This window comes from Psammomys obesus, unplaced genomic scaffold, assembly GCF_907164565.1.
Source record: "Psammomys obesus unplaced genomic scaffold, mPsaObe1.curated_primary_1811, whole genome shotgun sequence".
NCBI classification, from domain to species: domain Eukaryota; kingdom Metazoa; phylum Chordata; class Mammalia; order Rodentia; family Muridae; genus Psammomys; species Psammomys obesus.
Genome location: NW_026585626.1, coordinates 5,766,659 through 5,783,970, shown reverse-complemented (window position 1 = coordinate 5,783,970; position 17,312 = coordinate 5,766,659). Strand labels below are relative to the sequence as shown.

At 50.1% G+C, this 17,312-nt stretch overlaps 1 protein-coding gene across 1 annotated transcript; it reads left to right on the top strand.

Moving 5' to 3' along the window:
* The first annotated feature begins 33 nt into the window (after positions 1-33).
* On the top strand, positions 34-14,588 carry Cnpy3 (canopy FGF signaling regulator 3). The gene is made up of 6 exons (XM_055613178.1): positions 34-283; positions 4,791-4,914; positions 8,311-8,407; positions 12,283-12,405; positions 12,772-12,889; positions 13,140-14,588. The coding sequence occupies exons 1-6, from the start codon at positions 133-135 to the stop codon at positions 13,352-13,354; spliced, it is 828 nt and encodes a 275-aa protein (XP_055469153.1). The 5' UTR covers positions 34-132; the 3' UTR covers positions 13,355-14,588.
* The last annotated feature ends 2,724 nt before the right edge of the window (positions 14,589-17,312 follow it).

The window sequence follows — 17,312 nt, the reverse complement described above, 5'->3', positions numbered from 1 at the left end:
GCCGGGGCGCGCCGTCGCCGTGGTTACCCGGAGGCACGTGTGCAGCCCCGGAAGCGGCCCGGGGAAGCTGCTCCGCGCGCGCTGCCGGAGGAAGCGCCACCGGGTCCGCTCCGTTCCCGGTCCGGCTGGGCCATGGAGTCGATGTCTGAGCTCGCGCCCCGCTGCCTCCTGCTTCCCCTGCTGCTGCTGCTGCCGCTGCTGCTGCTACCGGCCCCGAAGCTGGGCCCGAGCCGCGCCCGGGCGGAGGAGACCGACTGGGTGCGATTGCCCAGCAAATGCGAAGGTGAGGGGGCGGGGCCGCGGGGCGTAGCCAGCCCGAGGGGCGGGCGGGGGCGGGGCCTGCGGGGCAGGGTCTTGGGATGGCAGGTCCCGGGGCCGGGGTCTCACTGACTCTGCAGTGTGCTTGGCACTGGTAGGTGCTGGGACTCCCGAATAAGCTAGAGGTCCGTGCTTTGGGGCCGGCCAGGCGTAACTGCTTATCTAGCCTGGAGGTGGGGGTGAAGGGAAGGCTTCATGGAGGAAGCCTGCTGCGAAATTAGGAGTTGGCCAGGAAAAGGAAAGAGGAGCCTCCTCCGCAGAAACCACAGAAACGGAGGCAGGTGAAAAGGCCGTGCAGGCCGAGAAGCCAAAGAGCGAGTTTGAGGAACTGAAAAGCTCCATATGACTCAGAAAAGGAACAGAAACAGTCCCCATAGTACCTTCTCTACAGCCTAATTTATGTATGGGTTTTTGTTCCCTGAAGTCTTAGTTCAAATATTTATTGGCAGACACACACACACACAGAGACGCTGTTGGAATACGTACGATTATGTGGAGGTGTGATTATATGAAGGCTGTGACTTCACTGTGTGATTCTTTTGCTTCTTGAGGACAGGGACTCGGCTGCAAATATCTAACGGCAGAACAAAAACATTTTTTTAAAGCTTGTGGAGTATATACATTATATGGAGAGGCCGTGAGTGTGTTTGGAGGCTCAGAGGATCACTTTGTGGAAGCATAGGGCCCAGAGGAGATTTAGGTGAAGGAGGGAGACAAGGAATCCTCAAGGACAAGAACCCTCAAGACACAGGAGTGGAGGCAGCAACTCAGGGTCTTCTCTTTTGTCCTGTCCTTCACTTACTTGCCGGTTTCCTTCCCAGACCTTTGCAGTCATTCCCCCTCCTTTCTCCATTCTAGCTCGGAACACCCCAGAGTATTCTGGAAATCCACTTTATGTTAAGTCAAAGCCTGCACCAAGCTAGACCTACCCAGGTCAGATGTTCCCTAAGCACTGGGAAACGGGGCGTTGAGACACATAATCCTTCCATTTGAGCGGTTAAAATCGAGATGGAGGCAGGGCACACGGCTCAGTGGGTAAAATGATTGCTGCACCAACCTAGGGACCTGAGTTCAGAACCCCAAGATAAGTGTGGAAAACAGATGCTGCTGTGTTCGTGTGCCTGTACTCTCATCGCTTGGGAGACCCACATGGGAGCCAGTCTGGCCAAATCGTCATGCTGCAGGTTCAAGTGAGAAACCCTGTCTGGAAAAAAAAAAAAAAAAGATGCTGAACAGTGTCAGGAGACACCTCTGGCCTCCATGTGCTTACCCACACATGAATGCATGAGTGTACACTCGTGTTCACACACACACTGTAAATACACAACACTTTGTTTTTAAGTGAGATGCTCTGGAGATACGTGAGTCCCTGGAACTGTGCCTGTGAAGGGTCTCACCCGTGCCAGGCTGCTTTCCCTCCACCTTCTTCTGGTCCTGGGAGTTTTGTATTTGTCTTTCCATTTGTTTGTTTGTTTGAGACAGGGTTTCTCTGTGTGTCCCTTGCTGTCCTGGAACTCGATTTGTAAACCAGGCTGGCCTCTAACTCACAGAGATCCGCCTGCGTCTGCTCTCTGAGTGCTAGGACTAAAGTCATGTGCTACCTCCAGGCTCTTCCTCTGTTTCTTTCTTTTTAAAATTTTTTTAGGGGTGTGTGTGTGTGTGTGTGTGTGTGTGTGTGTGTGTGTATGAGTGAGTACTCTGCCCATATGCCTGCATGACAGAAGAGGGCATCAGATCCCATTATGGTTGTGAGCCACCATGTGGTTGCTAGGAACTAAACTTAGGACCTCTGGAAGAGGAGCCAGTGCTCTTAACCTCTGAGCCATCTCCCCAGCCCCCTTCTTCCATTTCTTCTTTAAAAAAAAAAAAAAAAAGATTTATTTATTATTTATACAACATTCTGCCTGCACACCAGATCTTACTATAGATGGTTGTGAGCCACCATGTGGTTGCTGGAAATTGAACTCAGGACCTTTGGAAGAATAGCCAGTGTTCTTAAACTCTGAGCCATCTCTTCAGCCATCTTTCTTATTCACAGTTCAGGAAGGTCATGTTTTTCCCTTCATAGACTCAGAATCACAGAGCTGGTGAGAATCTTAGTATTCATCCAAGCCTAAACTCATTTTGTAATCAGTGAAGATTAATTTACAAAGGATTTTTCAGCCATGAAGTGGTTTGGCAAACTTTGACCCTTAGACTCGTCTTAATACTTTATTTATTTATGTTTATTAGTATTGCATTTTTGTTGTTAATTGCTAGCTGTTGTCTGGCTCAGAGAGCCCACCTTCCGGTTTTGTAGCCTCAGTGGAACAGGCCTCAGCACAGAGGAAGGAGAACTTGCCCAGAAGCGCCTGCGCGCGCGCGCACACACACACACACACACACACTCACACTCACACACTCACACACTGTGGGTGTCTTGAAGAAGTGACGTTTGGATGGATGGGAATGGTTGTAGTTGATGGATATGAAAAAGGATTTCGAAACCTTCATTTTCCCCCTCGTGGAATACCACAGCTGAGGCTGTGGGAGAAATGGGCAGAGTAGCCAGAATATGCCGAGTGTGCCAGGAGTGGAATGGGGAGGGAGCCCAGATGGTCCACGATTGTCCAGCAGAGAAGTGAGAACCTTGCTGCATTGGAGACTCTGAGATCACCAGCTTCTAATTGGGGCTCTTGGGTTCCAAGTTCTCCGGCATCAGTTAGAGAGCTTGTTACATAAAACCTTACTGTACAAACCTTCGGGGTCCTCCTCTTGTTGTTGCCCCTCCTCCCCTCTTCCTTCCTCATGGACTCTATCAGTACTAATTAGCAAGCATCCATCACTGACCGCAGACTAGGGCAACACAGGAGAAATCCCGTGACAACACACACCCCTGAGGATCCCAATAAGCTGGATCTTACTGGGATCCCATGGAACTAGTTCAGAACTGCCCTGTGGAGATTTCATGTAGTATCAAGAGACAAGTCAAGAGAAGCCCCTAGAGGGCATTAACCACTTTCCCCAGGGTCGTGGGCGCATTGCACCCTGGGGGCAGTAGCTCCTTTGTTAATTGCTAACACCCTTTTGCACTTTCACACTGAGCATCTGGACAGGTGGGAGGGACCTTGTTTTCCATCTCCTGTCCCCAGTGCTTGGCACACAGACCTTGGTTGATAACTGCTCGCAGAGGGTAGGAAGAAATGAGAAAATACATGCACACAAACAGTAGGCCTCTCTGGAGCAAATTATCTTGGCAGCTGAGAGAGAGAGAGCTGGTGGCGAACACATGAAATCAGGAAATAAGGCAGCCATGAAGGATGTCTCAGGGACAAGTAGAGAAGTTTCATGTGAACTATAGATGATTCCCATTAGTTTCTTGAGTCCCATAATTGTTTGGTAGTTACACAGAAGTTCGTGTTCACAGGAAGTACATTATGAGGTATTATTGTTTATAATGTGTAATTGTGGAGATTATTAAATATTTCATACTGCACAGCAAATCATTAACAGTTGTTGAGTGAAGCAGAAGAATACAATTTTTCATTACGTTCTCCGCTTATTGTGCATGAATATTTTATTTTTAAATTTTGTTCACATTTACTTATTTTGGGGGCGGCTGGAGAGATGGCAGGGGCAGGTACCACAGCGAGCCATGTTGGGCAGAGGACAGCTTACACAAGTCTCCGTGTGTGTCCTGGGGCAGTGAGCCCCTTCACCTGCTGAGCCACCTCTCCAGCCCAATTTTATTATTTCTAAAGATTTGTCCTGTATGTGTACATTTACCTGCAGGCATGAATGCATATATGTCTGTGTGCACACCTCATTCATGCAATGTCTGCTGACACCAGAAAAGGGCATTGGCTCCCCTGGCATTAGAGGTCACAGATGGTTGTGAGCTGCCACATGTGTGCAGGACCCTGGTCCTAGCTAAGAGCACTGAGTGTTGTTAATCGAGCCGTCTCTCCAGCCCCCCTAACTGCTTATCACTGATATTTAATTTTGAGATATAGTCTCAAGATGTAGCTCTGGCTATCCTGGAATTCCTTAAGTTTGGAGGGCCGGTCTTGAACTCACAGATGCACCTGCCTCTGTTTCCTGAATGCTGAGATTAGAAGGTACATGCCACCACACCTGGCTGTGTTTTGAGATTGCCCCTGTTGTGTGTGTTGCCCAGGCTGGCCTTGAACTTACAGTCCTTCTGCTTCAGCTTCCTAAATGGTTCCAGTTAGAAATAGTAACTGTGCTGCTGATTTATTTTTCTTTCTTTTTTTTTTTTGGTGAAGTGATGGGACTTGAGGCTGGGAATGGACATGGGATAGTGCACTCTATCTGGGAATGGACATGGGCTAGTGTCCTGGAAGTAATTTCCGAACAGAATGCTGGTTTGCCCCAGGCCAGGAAAGGCACCCACCTGGGTTGGTTTGGCTGCATGCTGGCCTCCCAGAAGAGGCTCTGCACTCACCAGGCTGTCCCATGGCTTCCTCCTCCAGTGTGCAAGTATGTTGCAGTGGAGTTGAAGTCCGCTTTTGAGGAAACTGGGAAGACCAAGGAAGTGATCGACACAGGCTATGGCATTCTGGACCGGAAGGCCTCCGGAGTCAAGTACACGAAGTCGTAAGTAAATGGGGATTTAGGGCCTGGCCTGCTTTTGTTTTGTTTTTTTGGGGGGAGGGTTTGGAGAATGAGGGTTGTGGTTCCTATTTTCGTCCATCCAGGGAAACCTGTAACAAAGACTTTGGTCACAATAACAGGCCCAGTTTGTCCGTTTATTCTGCCAGTAGCAAGCTAGGTGACTCTCACGAAGCCTTTCTCTGTGTCTCAAATTCCTCATCTAGAAAACTGAGGCTGACCCCGGTGTGGAGGCGCAAGCCTTTAATCCCAGCACTGGGGAGGCAGAGGCAGGCAGCTCTCTGTGAGTTTGAGGCCAGCCTGGTCTACAAAGTGAGTTTAGGACAGCCAGGGCTACACAGAGAAACCCTGTCTCGAAAAAACAAAAAAGAGAGGCTGATGACAGGCAGGAGAGCACTTCCAGCCACTAGGGTCTTCTCTCAGACTAATGTAATTTATTAAAAATTGTTCACATGGGATAACCAGAATTTTGTTTTTAATTAGTTAATTACTTAAGTGAGACAGTGTCTCTCTTTGTAGTTCTGGCTGTCCAGCAACTTACTCTGTAGACCAGGCTGGCCTCAAACTCAGAGATCGACCTGCCTCTGCCTCCTGATGTGTGCCAGTGGGATTGCCAGGTTTTTATTTTGCCAGATACAAATAAAAAGCAAAACCAGCTTCTGACAGTTAACATTATCCTTTCATAGTGATGTGGGATGGGCTAGAGAGATGGTTTAGCAGCTAAAAGCAATGCTTGCTCTTTTGGGGGTCCTGGATTTGGGGGCCCTGTCCAGCACCACACAGCCATCTGTAACTCCAGTTCCAGGGACTCCAACACCCTCCTCAGGCCTGTTCAGACAGGGCATGTGCATGGTAGGCATACAAGCATGCAGGCAGAACACCCATACACATGAAATACAAGTTAAAAGTTAAAAGCTTGTGGTTAAGAACATGCTTGCCCCTCCAGAGGTCCTGAGATCAGTTCCCACAACCTCATGGTGGCCTCCAGCCACCTATACTGGAATATGATACCTTCCTTTGGCATGCAGGTGTACATGAAGATAGAACACTCAAATAGATGAACTTTAAAAAAAAAAGAAAGTTAAAAAAAACTAAAGTGACATAAGAGCCAGCAGGATGGTTCAGCAAGTAAAGGTGCTTGCCAACAAACCTTACACTCACGCACTGATGCACGCACAGATAAAACATAACTTTAACAAACAACACGGGGTGCTGGAGCGCCAGCGCAGCCCTAGATAGTGCTGTTAGCGAGGCAGTAGTGGTGTGCATCTTTGCCCAGCACTCAGGAGAGAGGCAAGCAGATCTCTGAGTTCGGGGCCAGCCCCCAGGACAAATAGGGTTACACAAAGAAACACTGTTGTAAAAAAATCAACCAACCACCACCACCAACAAAAAGACAGCGGAAGGTCCTAATGCTGCAACCCTCTAATACAGTTCCTCGTGTCTTGGTGACCCCAGTCATTTTTGTGGCTAGGTCATAACTATAATTTTGCCACTGTTATGAACACAATCTAAATATCTGATAACGCAGGAGATCTGATATGCGACCCTGTAAAAAGGAGTTCAACCCTCAACAAAGGGGTCATGACCCACAGATTGAGAGCCAAGGCCTGGAAAGCACTTGCTGCTCTAACAACAGACCCAAGTACGCACCCATGTCAGGTGACTTACAAACCACCTATAACTCTAGCTCCAGGGGATTTTGGTGCCCTCTTCTAGCCACATGGGCTCGCCCATACATGTGACATACACAGAGACACACACACACAACACCTATATTAAAAACAATTTTTTAACCAAAAAAAAAAAAAAAAGACGTTTTGCCATCAGAATGACGGTGAACTGTCTAGGCACAGTGGGCACACCCATAGTCTTTCACTTGGAAAAAGGCCAAGGCAGGGAGGTTACTGCAGGCTTGAGTCCTCCTTGGTCTACTTGCAGGCCGCCTGGAGCTCCATGGTGACAGGACAGAAATCCAGGCAAACAAGATACGTGCTGGCATGGTGTCTGAAACCTGTAGTCCCAGCAGCTGGGAGGCCAGGGCAGGACCATCGTGGGTTTAAATGCATGCCCAATGTGGGCATGGTGGTTATCGTAAATTACCAACTCACAGGATCTGGAATCCCCTGTGGGAAGGGCCTCCGGGCTTGTCTCTGAGGGATTATCTGGATTAAGGCTGGCCTCTAGAATTCCCGAGGAGGCTCATCATGATTACAACCATTAATTATGCGGCAAGACCTTCTTTTGAATTTATAAGATTCAAACTCATAGGGATCTGCCTGCCTCTGCCTCTCTAGTGCTAGGATCAAAGGTGTGCGACACCACACCTGACCATATTTTCGGTTTTGAGTGAGTTAAGTATACTGCAAGCCAAAGTGAAAGAATAAATAGCAGGAAGGAAGGAAACGCAGCATTAAATCAGGTGCATTTAATATTCTTGGCACCTACATCAGGCCAGGCAGAGTGGTGCTCACCTCTGATCCCGAGATGGAGGGCTGGGCTGGAGGCACGCTGTGACTTCCTCCTACCTCAGGCTAGTGCAGAAGGTGAGCTGCAGACTCAGAGAGAGCCTTTCTCAAAAAACAGAAAGTGATCATGGAAGACACCTGATGTTGGCCTCCAGCCTCTGTATCAAAAAACAGATGGCTAATGCACAGGTGTGGTGGCACACACGTAACTCCGGCACTCGGGAGGCAGAGGCAGGAAGATCTCTGAGTTTGAGGCCAGCCTGATCTACAGAGTGAGTCTAGGACAGCAGGGCTGCCTTGAAAAAATACTACTGATAATAATAAAAATGTGGGAAAGACCTGTTGATGCTGTCTTCACTAATGGTGACAAGTTAAGTCTGTTTGTTTGTTTGTTTGTTTGTTTGTTTTTAAAAAAGGTACATTTTGCTTCATAGGAAAGAAGTGGAAGAAACAGACCTCGTGTGTACCATGCATGGTAGCTTGGATTTGATCTCCAGGACCACAGCTTGTTTTTAAAGTAGGAGCTGGAGGGATGGCTCAGTGGTTGAGAATACTTTGTGCTCTTCAAAAAATACTTTTTGAGGCCTCAGGTTCAGTTGGCAGAACCCGTGTCTGGCAGCTCACAGATGGGTTTAGGGTGAGACTAGGCGTAGCACCCTTGCTGGCCGGTGAGCCATGCGCACACACCCTTCCCTTAGAGCTGTTACAATGTTGCCTCTCTGGTCTGTGCTCCAGCCTTCAGAGCCCCCAGGCCAGATGACCTGTCTTTCCAGACCTGTCTTTCCAGCCCTGTCTTTCCAGCCCTGCCTTCCCGTTGGTGAGATGTGCAGATACTGGGCAGCAGGGCTGGAGGGACAGACCACAACCCTGGGGTTGGGAGAACTTAGCTGCTCTCGTGCTGCTGTCTCGGCAGGGACTTACGGTTAATTGAAGTCACAGAGACCATTTGCAAGAGGCTTCTGGACTACAGCTTGCACAAGGAGAGGACTGGCAGCAACCGGTTTGCCAAGGTTGGCTTTGTGCGTACGTCTCACTCCCCCTGTGGCCAGGCCCGCATGAGTCCGACTGTCTGTTGGTATGTGTGTGGCTGCTCGTGCCCAGGGACCTTCCTTCTTTTCTTCCATTGAGTTCTTGGATAGCTGTTTGTATTCCTTACTGCTTCTACAGTAGCAGAAGGTGTTTTATGGTGGCCTGGGCTTGTCCCAGGTTCCAGTTCCATGTCAGGCACAGGCAGAAATGCCCCGTGCCAGCAGCTCACATGGGTATCAAAGCCACTAGGACTCAGCAAGGTTCTCACAGCGGTGTGTCAGGGCAATTGCCAGAAGACAGACATGATGGCACTATGATCCCAGCACTTGCCATCCAGATGGAGGCAGGAGAGTCAGGAGTTCAAGGCTAGCCTCAATTACATAGCTAGTTTGAGTCAGGCCTGGGTTACATGAAACCCTGACTTTAAAAACAAACAAGCAAACAAACAAACATCTGGAGAGATGACTCAGAGGTTAAAAGCATTGGCTGGGGGCTAGAGAGATGGCTCAGTGGTTAAGAGTGCTGTCTGCTCTTCCAAAGGACCTGGGTTCAATTCCAACACCCACATGGCAGTTCACAACTGTCTGTAATGCCACACTAAATGCACATAAAATAAAAAATTAAATAAATCTTAAAAACAAAACAAAACAGTCATTAAAAAAGTTTTTTTTTTTTTTTTTTTTTTTTTAAGCATTGGCTTCTCTTCCAAAGGTCCTGGGTTTAATTCCCAGCAACCACATGGTGGCTCTCAACCATCTATAGTGACATCTAGTGCCCCCTTCTGTTGTGCAGGTGTACATGCAGATAGAGCACTTGTATACATAGTAAATAAATCTTGAAAAAAGATAATAGGGGACCATGATTGTCAGTTTCTCCTGTGAGCCACTGAGGACCACTTCCTGAGACCCCGGCCAGATGCCTGCCTACACAGGTGCTTTTCTTGGAGAAGGAGCTGGTTACCGTAGGCTCATATTTGTCTCTCTCTGTGTCTTCGGTGCCTGCCACCCACATTTTCCTCTTAAATTCCTTTTGTCCAAGGATGTCAGCCATAGCCCCTGAGACTGCTGAGCATTTCAAGCAGAAGTTTTAGATTTGTCTTTAAAAGTTAGATGAATTTGGTTAGTTGATCCCTGATTGTTTTCATAAAAAGAGTTTCAAATTATTTTCTCCTGCCCAAGTGCAGTGTGACCTACCTGTTCTCCTCAGAAGTTAGGAGGTAGCATGACCTGAACTTTGAGGTCAGCCTGGGCTACATGGAAGACAAGAAACGCTAGCAAACTATTAGAAACAGTCTGTTAGCCAATAGGGCACAGGTGTAGTAGGTTGTGCCTGTGATATGGTACAGTGTAAACAAAGAATGGAGCTGGGCAGGGGCTTGCGCACTGGTAATCCCAGCACTCAAGACACAGAGGCAGGTGGACCTCTGAGTTCTAATCCAGCCCGATCTACATAGACGCTCTAGACCCAGTAGGGCCACACAGTGGGATTCTGTCTCCAAAGCAGTGAGGAGAATTACAAAGTGCAAAGCCTGTGACATCCTACTGTTTATGTAGAAAAGCTCTGTGTGCTTGTGTGCATGAGTGTGTGGACGTGTGCATGTGCATTCGTGTGCGTGTGCATGTATTTTCCCAGTTTGTTTTTCATGGTGTGGGAGCTAAAGCCAGGGCCCTGCACATGTCAGCTGACACTTAACCTCTGAGCTACCTCCCTGCCCCATATGTTGGTGTGTGTGAATTATCTCTAGGAAAAGGGAAATCTAGGCAGTGCGTTATCTGTGGGGACAGTGGCTACCTAGGAATCCAGTCCAGTTTTTTCACAGCATATTGAGTCCTTTAGGCCTCAGTCCTGTTCTGTTCTCATCAGGGAAAGACATGAGCTAGGAAGAACTGGAGCAGAGAGTGGGCCTGGGTACAGGCCCTTAGAGTAACAAACTCTTGCTCAAAGTGGAGAGATGGCTCAGCAGTTAAGAGCACTTACTGCTCTGATAGAGGCCCCAGGTTTGGTTCCCAGCAGCCATCTGGAGGTTCACAGGCCCATGGTGCAGGCAAAACACACATACAATAAAGTTAATGAATCTGATTAAACATAAATAAATTTGCAGCCCTCACCCAAAAATGTTTCCACTGCCCTGAGTGTATACGTATATCAGATAGTAGATAGTTCTTAGGCTAGGGAAGTGGCCCAGCGAGTGAAGTGTAAGAACCTGGGTTCAGATCCCCATAGAGCCAGATCCAGTAGGATGTGCCCAGCCTGGTGTGGTGGCACATGCGGCAGAGGCAGGTTGACCTCTGTGAGTTCAAGGCCAGCCTGGTCTACAGAGTGAGTTGTAGGACAGCCAGTGTTGTTACACAGAGAAACCCTGTTAAAAAAAATAAAAAACTAAATACAAAATAAAGGGGCTGGAAAGATGGCTCGGAGGTTAAAAGGACTGATAGTTCTTCCAGAGGTCTTGAGTTCAATTCCCAGCACCCACACCATGGCAAATAAACATCTATAAAGAGATCTGGTGCCCTCTTCTGGTGCGCAGGCATATGTGCAGTCAGAACACTGTAAATAATAAATCAATAAAAAAAGTCGGATGTGCCTGTCATCCCAGTGCTCCTGCAGCCAGGAGGGAGGTAGGCACTGGAGAATCTCCACGAGCTCAGGGGCCAGCTAGCCTGGCATATGCAAATGAGCGAGTGTCCCAAACAGGATTGAGGGGGAGGACCAGCAACCGAAGGTTTCTTCTGGCCCCACGTGCACATCCGAAAACACACGTGTGCACATAGATTAAAAGTGAAGTAAATGGAGGCCAGACAGTTGCTCCTGTAGGACACAGCGTCTTCACTGTTTCTCAGAGTCGATTTCTGAGATTACGAAATTTACGATTTCGTAGTCATGAGACTGAGAGCCTCTGCTTTTCCTACATCCGGATGCTGCATTGCAGGCATTTGTGCAGAGCCATCTCAAAGCATCACAAATTCCGTCCCTAAACCAAGTCAGCATTTACTGAACGCTTTTTATGAAACTTAGGTCTGGTTTCTATGACTCTCAAACAGCGGGGTTTTTCTGTTTGTTTGGGTTTGGTTTTTGGTTTTCTCTGTATAGACCTGGCTGAAATGGCAGTTTTGTTTGTTTGTTTTGAGGCAGGGTCTCTCTGTTATGTATGTAGACCAGGCCAGCTTCAAACTCTCCGAGATCCTCATCCTGCTTCTGTCTCCCAAGTGCTGGGATAAAAGCATGCATCACCATGCCTGGCTTATTTTTATTTTTATTTTTTTATTTTGAGACAGGGTCTCACTATATCCCTCTGGTTGGCCTAGAACTCTATGTAGTACAGGCTAGCTTTGAACTCACAGAATTAAAAAATCTGTCTGTCTCTGTCTCTGGAATCCTGGTATTAATGACATAAGCTGCCACTCCCAGCCTAAAACTGCAATTAAAAAAACAAACAAACAAAAACCTCAAACATTGTAGCATAATAGAGCCAAAAACATTTGATACTTATAATTAATGGTGGTAGGAAGATATTTAAAGTCTTTGTTTTCCATAATTAAACCATTTTGTTTACATAAAAATGCCCCACCAGCAGTGAAGGAGCCAAGGACATCTTATTTCTGGGAAAGAAATCTAAGGTCACAAGGCCAGAGAGCAACAGCAGATAGGTTTGACCATACAGGGTAAGGGAGCAGGGCAAGTTGTGTGTAATCAGGGGTGATGGAAGCCAGCTTCAAAGAGCGAGTGAGGTCAGGGCCAAGGGGAGAAGCTTCAGACGGATGGCTGTCTTCGTCCAGGTCCTCACACACCAGGCAGAGGGAGGTGGGAGGCAGAGATGGCGCCGCCGCATGTGCTCATGCCTGGTCGCCTCTTCCAGGGCATGTCGGAGACCTTTGAGACGCTGCACAACCTCGTCCACAAAGGGGTCAAGGTGGTGATGGACATCCCCTATGAGCTGTGGAACGAGACCTCTGCCGAGGTGGCTGACCTCAAGAAGCAGGTAAGGGCCCTTTAGCCTGCTGCAAGCAGTGGGATGGGTAGGACTGGCTATACACTAAGGAAGGCCACCAGGAGCCATTCCTTTGTTTATTGGAGATAGGTTTTCACTGTGTAGCTCTGTCTTACCTGGAACTCACTGTGTAGACCGGGCTGAGCTCAAACTCACAGAAAGATGCCTGCCTTTACCTCAGGAGTGTTAGGTTAAAGGCGTGCCCCACCGTGCCTGGCACCTTCTGACTTTTGTCTCAGTTTCCTCAGGCAAGTCACTCCTGCCTGCCTCTCTCTTTGTGGGTCGTGGTGTTGGAGCTGGGTGCCCTGGAGAGAGTTGGGTGCCTGGCCCCACCAGTCTCTGGTGCTGTCTTCACAGTGTGACGTGCTGGTAGAAGAGTTTGAAGAGGTGATTGAAGACTGGTACAGAAACCACCAGGAGGAAGACCTGACCGAATTTCTGTGTGCCAACCACGTGCTGAAGGGCAAGGACACCAGTGAGTCAGGGTGGGAGGAGGAGGGCAGTGTCTACACCACCTGCCCTCGCTCAGGGTGGCAGAGCAGAGGCATTTTATCCTCAGGGAGTTAATGGGATGAGGGGAGGTGATGGCCCCAGGCACAGGAACAGACCTGAGCCTGGTGGCCACCATGGGGCAAGTGAGTGACATGAAGACGGGTGGGAGGCACCCACTGTAATTGCTGCTCCCAAGCAAGCTGGTACTGAGGCCTTTCTGCACCTTCCCTCAGGTTGCCTGGCAGAGCGCTGGTCTGGCAAGAAGGGGGACATAGCCTCCCTGGGAGGGAAGAAGTCCAAGAAGAAGCGCAGCAGGGTCAAGGGCTCCACCGGTGGCAGCAAACAAAGGAAGGAACTGGGAGCCCTGGAGGGGGATGCCAGCCCCGAGGAGGATGAAGGTGTGCAGAAGGCATCCCCCCTCCCCCACAGCCCCCCTGACGAGCTGTGAGCCTAACATCGCGTCTTGAATTAAGACCCCTGACTTCAGAGCCGAAGAGCATAGGACAGGGCTCCAGCAAGGATGGCTGTTATGCCAGCTTCAAGTCTCCTACCTTGGCTGTGCCCTCTTCCTTCCCTTGAGCAACAGCAGGAAGTGGAAGGATCTGGGGTGTCGGGAGACACCACCCCCAGAAGGAAGAAGAGGATGTGCAGAAGGCAGCTCTCTTTCTACACAGCCTTCCCCTCACGGGCCCTGGGTCCAACCCATCATCCCCAAACTGTAACCTCTGACCTGGAAGCTGAAGAGCATGAGGCACATGAGATGACTTCTCCCAGCATCCGGTCTCTGACTGGCCAGTACCCTATTCATCCAGAGGGGCACAGCCCACGGAAAGGCTCAGTGCAGCCATGGCATCAGCATGATCTTATGCTCAGCCCTTGGTCAGGTCTCGAGTTTCAGAACTTGCAGGGTGAACTCAGGAGGTGTGGCAGAAGGGGCTGGGCAGGGCTAGAGCCACTCCAGAGCCTGTGGTGAGGGCACCCCCCCTGACCCCACAGGGAGGTGAAACTGCGGCCCCAGCTGCTCCCGTCTCCATCCACTCCCGATACCTCGTGCTCTGCCCAGCCCCCCTCCCCAGGGCTACCGGAGTAAACACCTTTTGGCCTTTTGGTTAGGTTCCTGGGTCCTCTCAGCCTCCAGAGTGTCCCTTGTCGCTCCCTTCTGCCTGCCTCCCCCAGTCCTGGGGGCTGTGAAGGTGACATGCTGGCCCCCTCAGTGGAGGCCTAACCTGCCAGTTACTAAGAGCAGGTGCCGGGAGTACCCAAGGTTGGTTTGGGTTCTATCTGGTTCTCAACCTTCCTCATGCTGCGACCCCTTAATATGGTTCCTCATGTTGTTGTGACCCCCAACCATAAAATTATTTTTGTTGCTACTTCATAACTAATTTGCTACTGTTGGGGATTGTAAATATTTTTGGAGACAGATGTTTGCCAAAGGGGTCGAGGTCCACAGGTTGAGAACTCCTGGGTTAAAGGTAGGTGGCGTGGGGTGAGGCCACGCACGGTGACTGCCCTGGCCCCCAGCTGACCCTCATAGAGCAGCTGCCTCTGTTTCCCAAGGTCCGCCCTGCTCCACTCCCTGCGCCTCTTGCGCACTGAATCCTGGGCACCTGGCTGCCCTCCTTCCCTCCCTCTACCCCAAGGCCTTGCTGTGCGTTGTGTAAAGTGTTTGCAGGTCACCGCCAGCTCCTACCGGTCCTGTCGTGTTCTGGCGTTGCCTGTCCTTGGACCTTGCTCCCGAACTGATCACATTTGGTCCCTCTGCTCTTCCTAGTGGTTGTATCTGGACACTCTCCTAAACGCCCTGGTCTCCCGGGCAAGGACAGGAAGGCTGCCCTCTAGGGCAGGAGTGCACACGCCCCTAGCTGTGACGGAAGAGCTGGGATGCCACATAGGTAGGTCACAGCAGGCTGGTAGCTACGGTGTTGACACTGAAGAGCGCGTTCACTCTGAGCCTTAGGACATGCAGAGTTCTGAGCTGGGCTCAGCTGATGACCCAGGAGCCCTCCCGTTATAAGTAGTAGAGCTGGGGCTTTCCAGGGTCCACGCTGCCAAGGCCCCTTCCCTCCAACCCTGGCACTCACGTCCACCCTGAACTGCTGTGGCTTCTTGGCCTTGACCCACCACCACGACAAGTCTTGAAAACACCCCGGTGGTGGCGCACACCTTTAATCCCGGCGCTTGGGAAGCAGAGGCTGGTGGATCTCTGAGTTCTAGGCCAGCCAGGGCTACACAAAGAAACCCTGTCTGAACTCCCTGCCATCACCACCCAAAAAAAATGGACTTTTGAAAACACCAGGACAGTTGATCCCAGCAACTTGGAGGTGGAAGGCAGGAAGGTTGCCATTTCAGGCACTACCTGGGCTTCAGAGCTGGTTCACAGCCAGCCTGGGTAGCCTAGACCCCGCAGCACAGAAGAGCTGGAGAGACAGCACATTGTTCGGTGAAGCGTGGCAGAAAATGTGTTCAGTTGGCCTGGGTCCGTGGCAGAGCACAGGAGGCTGTGGGTTCGACTACAGCACTAGCATAAAGGAAGCCAAGATGCCGTGGGTGCTATCTGGAAAGTGCCTGCTGGCCTGGGCACTCACCAGGAGACTTCCCAGAGACCTCCTTCTGGAGCTTACTCTGAATAGGACCATTAGGTCCAGTGCAGGGGCTCTTAGGGTTCAGGCTCCTGGAACAAGACCCTGTCTTCTGGTTTGGGGGCCGTGATAAGGAGTGAAACAAAGGCCTCCTTTGGGTGTTGGGGCCTAGAACAGGCCTTTGAGCTTGTACTGGTTCGGACTAGTCTATCTCCAAGGCCAATGACCCCGGCCCCAAGGCTAATGGTCCAGGACTCCAATCTAAAAGCAGGACTTGCCCTGGACTTCATTCTGAGGCTCGGGGTTGGATGGGGAGGGGCCTGGGCCCAGGGTCACTAGTCAGGAGTTCAGCCTCTGGACCAAGTTTGGTGGAAATTTCTGATTGTTCCTGTCATTAACCCACAACACTTGAGGGCACATCTTAATCTGTCCTCAGAGCATCATTGATCCTAGCAGTCGGGTGAAGTGAAGCCCTATCAGTGCCCAGGGGTGTTGGCCCAGTGACCCAATCCTTGGCTGGTCCAAGCCTGAGGGCAATGTTATGATCACCGCTGCATTTTGACCTAAGCTCTTGCATGGACTGTCCATGCCTCCCGAGGACCTGCCATTGCACTCTGATTAGCCTCCTCTGTTACCAGCCCACCCCAGCAGGCAGACCTGGCCCAGTGCAGACAGGCAGGATTTGGCTGCCCGGGCTGGTCCCCCCACCATTTATAGAAACCTTTTCATTTGGGTGTCACTTTCCTAACTTCCCTCCCCACAAACATTAGCTAGAGCTGGCGTTGAGCCGAGTTCCTCTTAGCAGATATCTTTGGTAAGAAGGAGAATGGCCTGAAGTGATGACTGTTTAGGTGGGTCCCCAAAAGACCCACTGGACTGGGACCCAGCAGGAGACATGCCTTACATTCAGCACGTGTGCTGGTGCGTGAGTGCTTTTTCAGTCGACAGGTCTCTGCCACAGGCTGACCTAGAACTTACTAGCCAAGGCTGCTTCTGAGCATGTGAACCAGCTGTGTTACAGGCACGTGTCATGTCCTGCTCTCATGGACCTCAAGCTGAAGCCAGGGGGATCCCACACCACCATGTGGAAACAAAGGAGCAGGGCTTGCCCTGACTTCCTAGACCCTATGACTGCCATGTGTCAGTCAGTATGAGCCCATCAGTTACTGGAGAGCTAGGGATCAAACCCAGGGCTCTAGCTCTGGCCCTGCTGTCTTTTTCTTTCCTTTTTTTTTTTTTTTTTTTTTTTTGTTTGTTTGTTTGTTTTGGAGACAGGGCCTCTGGGTGTAACAGAGCCCTGGCTTTCCTGCTGTTCTGGACTCAGATCAGCTGGCCTCAAGCTCAGAGAGACCCGCCTGCCTCTGCCTTCAGAGTGCTGGGATTAAAGATGCTCACCGCCACCACGCCAGGCTCACAGGTCACTCTGAAGGTGATATTTCTCCAGCAGCTTCTCAGATCCTCAGGCACATTCAAAGAGGGCTAAATGCCCTGCCTGACCTCAGTGTTTGTGTGGCGGGAGCGAGGAAGGGGAAAATGAGAATGTCTCCTAAGCTGTTTAGCTTTTCAGCCAATCCTTTTGCATGAGGATTGCCCAGGCAAGCCATGGCTGTGTAGCAAGAGTTTGTCTCAGAAAAACCCAAGTAGGTCTAGCATGTGGTATACACCTGTGTTTCCCTGACTCAGAAAGCGCAGGCCAGCCTGGGCTACATAGTAAAACCCTGTGTCAAAGACAGCATTGGCCAGCAAGATGTTTCAGTAGGTCATTTTTTCTACCATTTAGTCATTACTACATTTTTCTTCCCTCACTTTTCTGTAGCTGAGCATGAC

Coding starts and splice junctions, on each gene's coding strand:
- Cnpy3 (XM_055613178.1), top strand. CDS start 133: ATGGAGTCGATGTCTGAGCTCGCGCCCCGCTGCCTCCTGCTTCCCCTG. Junction 284..4,790: donor ATTGCCCAGCAAATGCGAAG/GTGAGGGGGCGG, acceptor TTCCTCCTCCAG/TGTGCAAGTATGTTGCAGTG. Junction 12,890..13,139: donor GCTGAAGGGCAAGGACACCA/GTGAGTCAGGGT, acceptor ACCTTCCCTCAG/GTTGCCTGGCAGAGCGCTGG.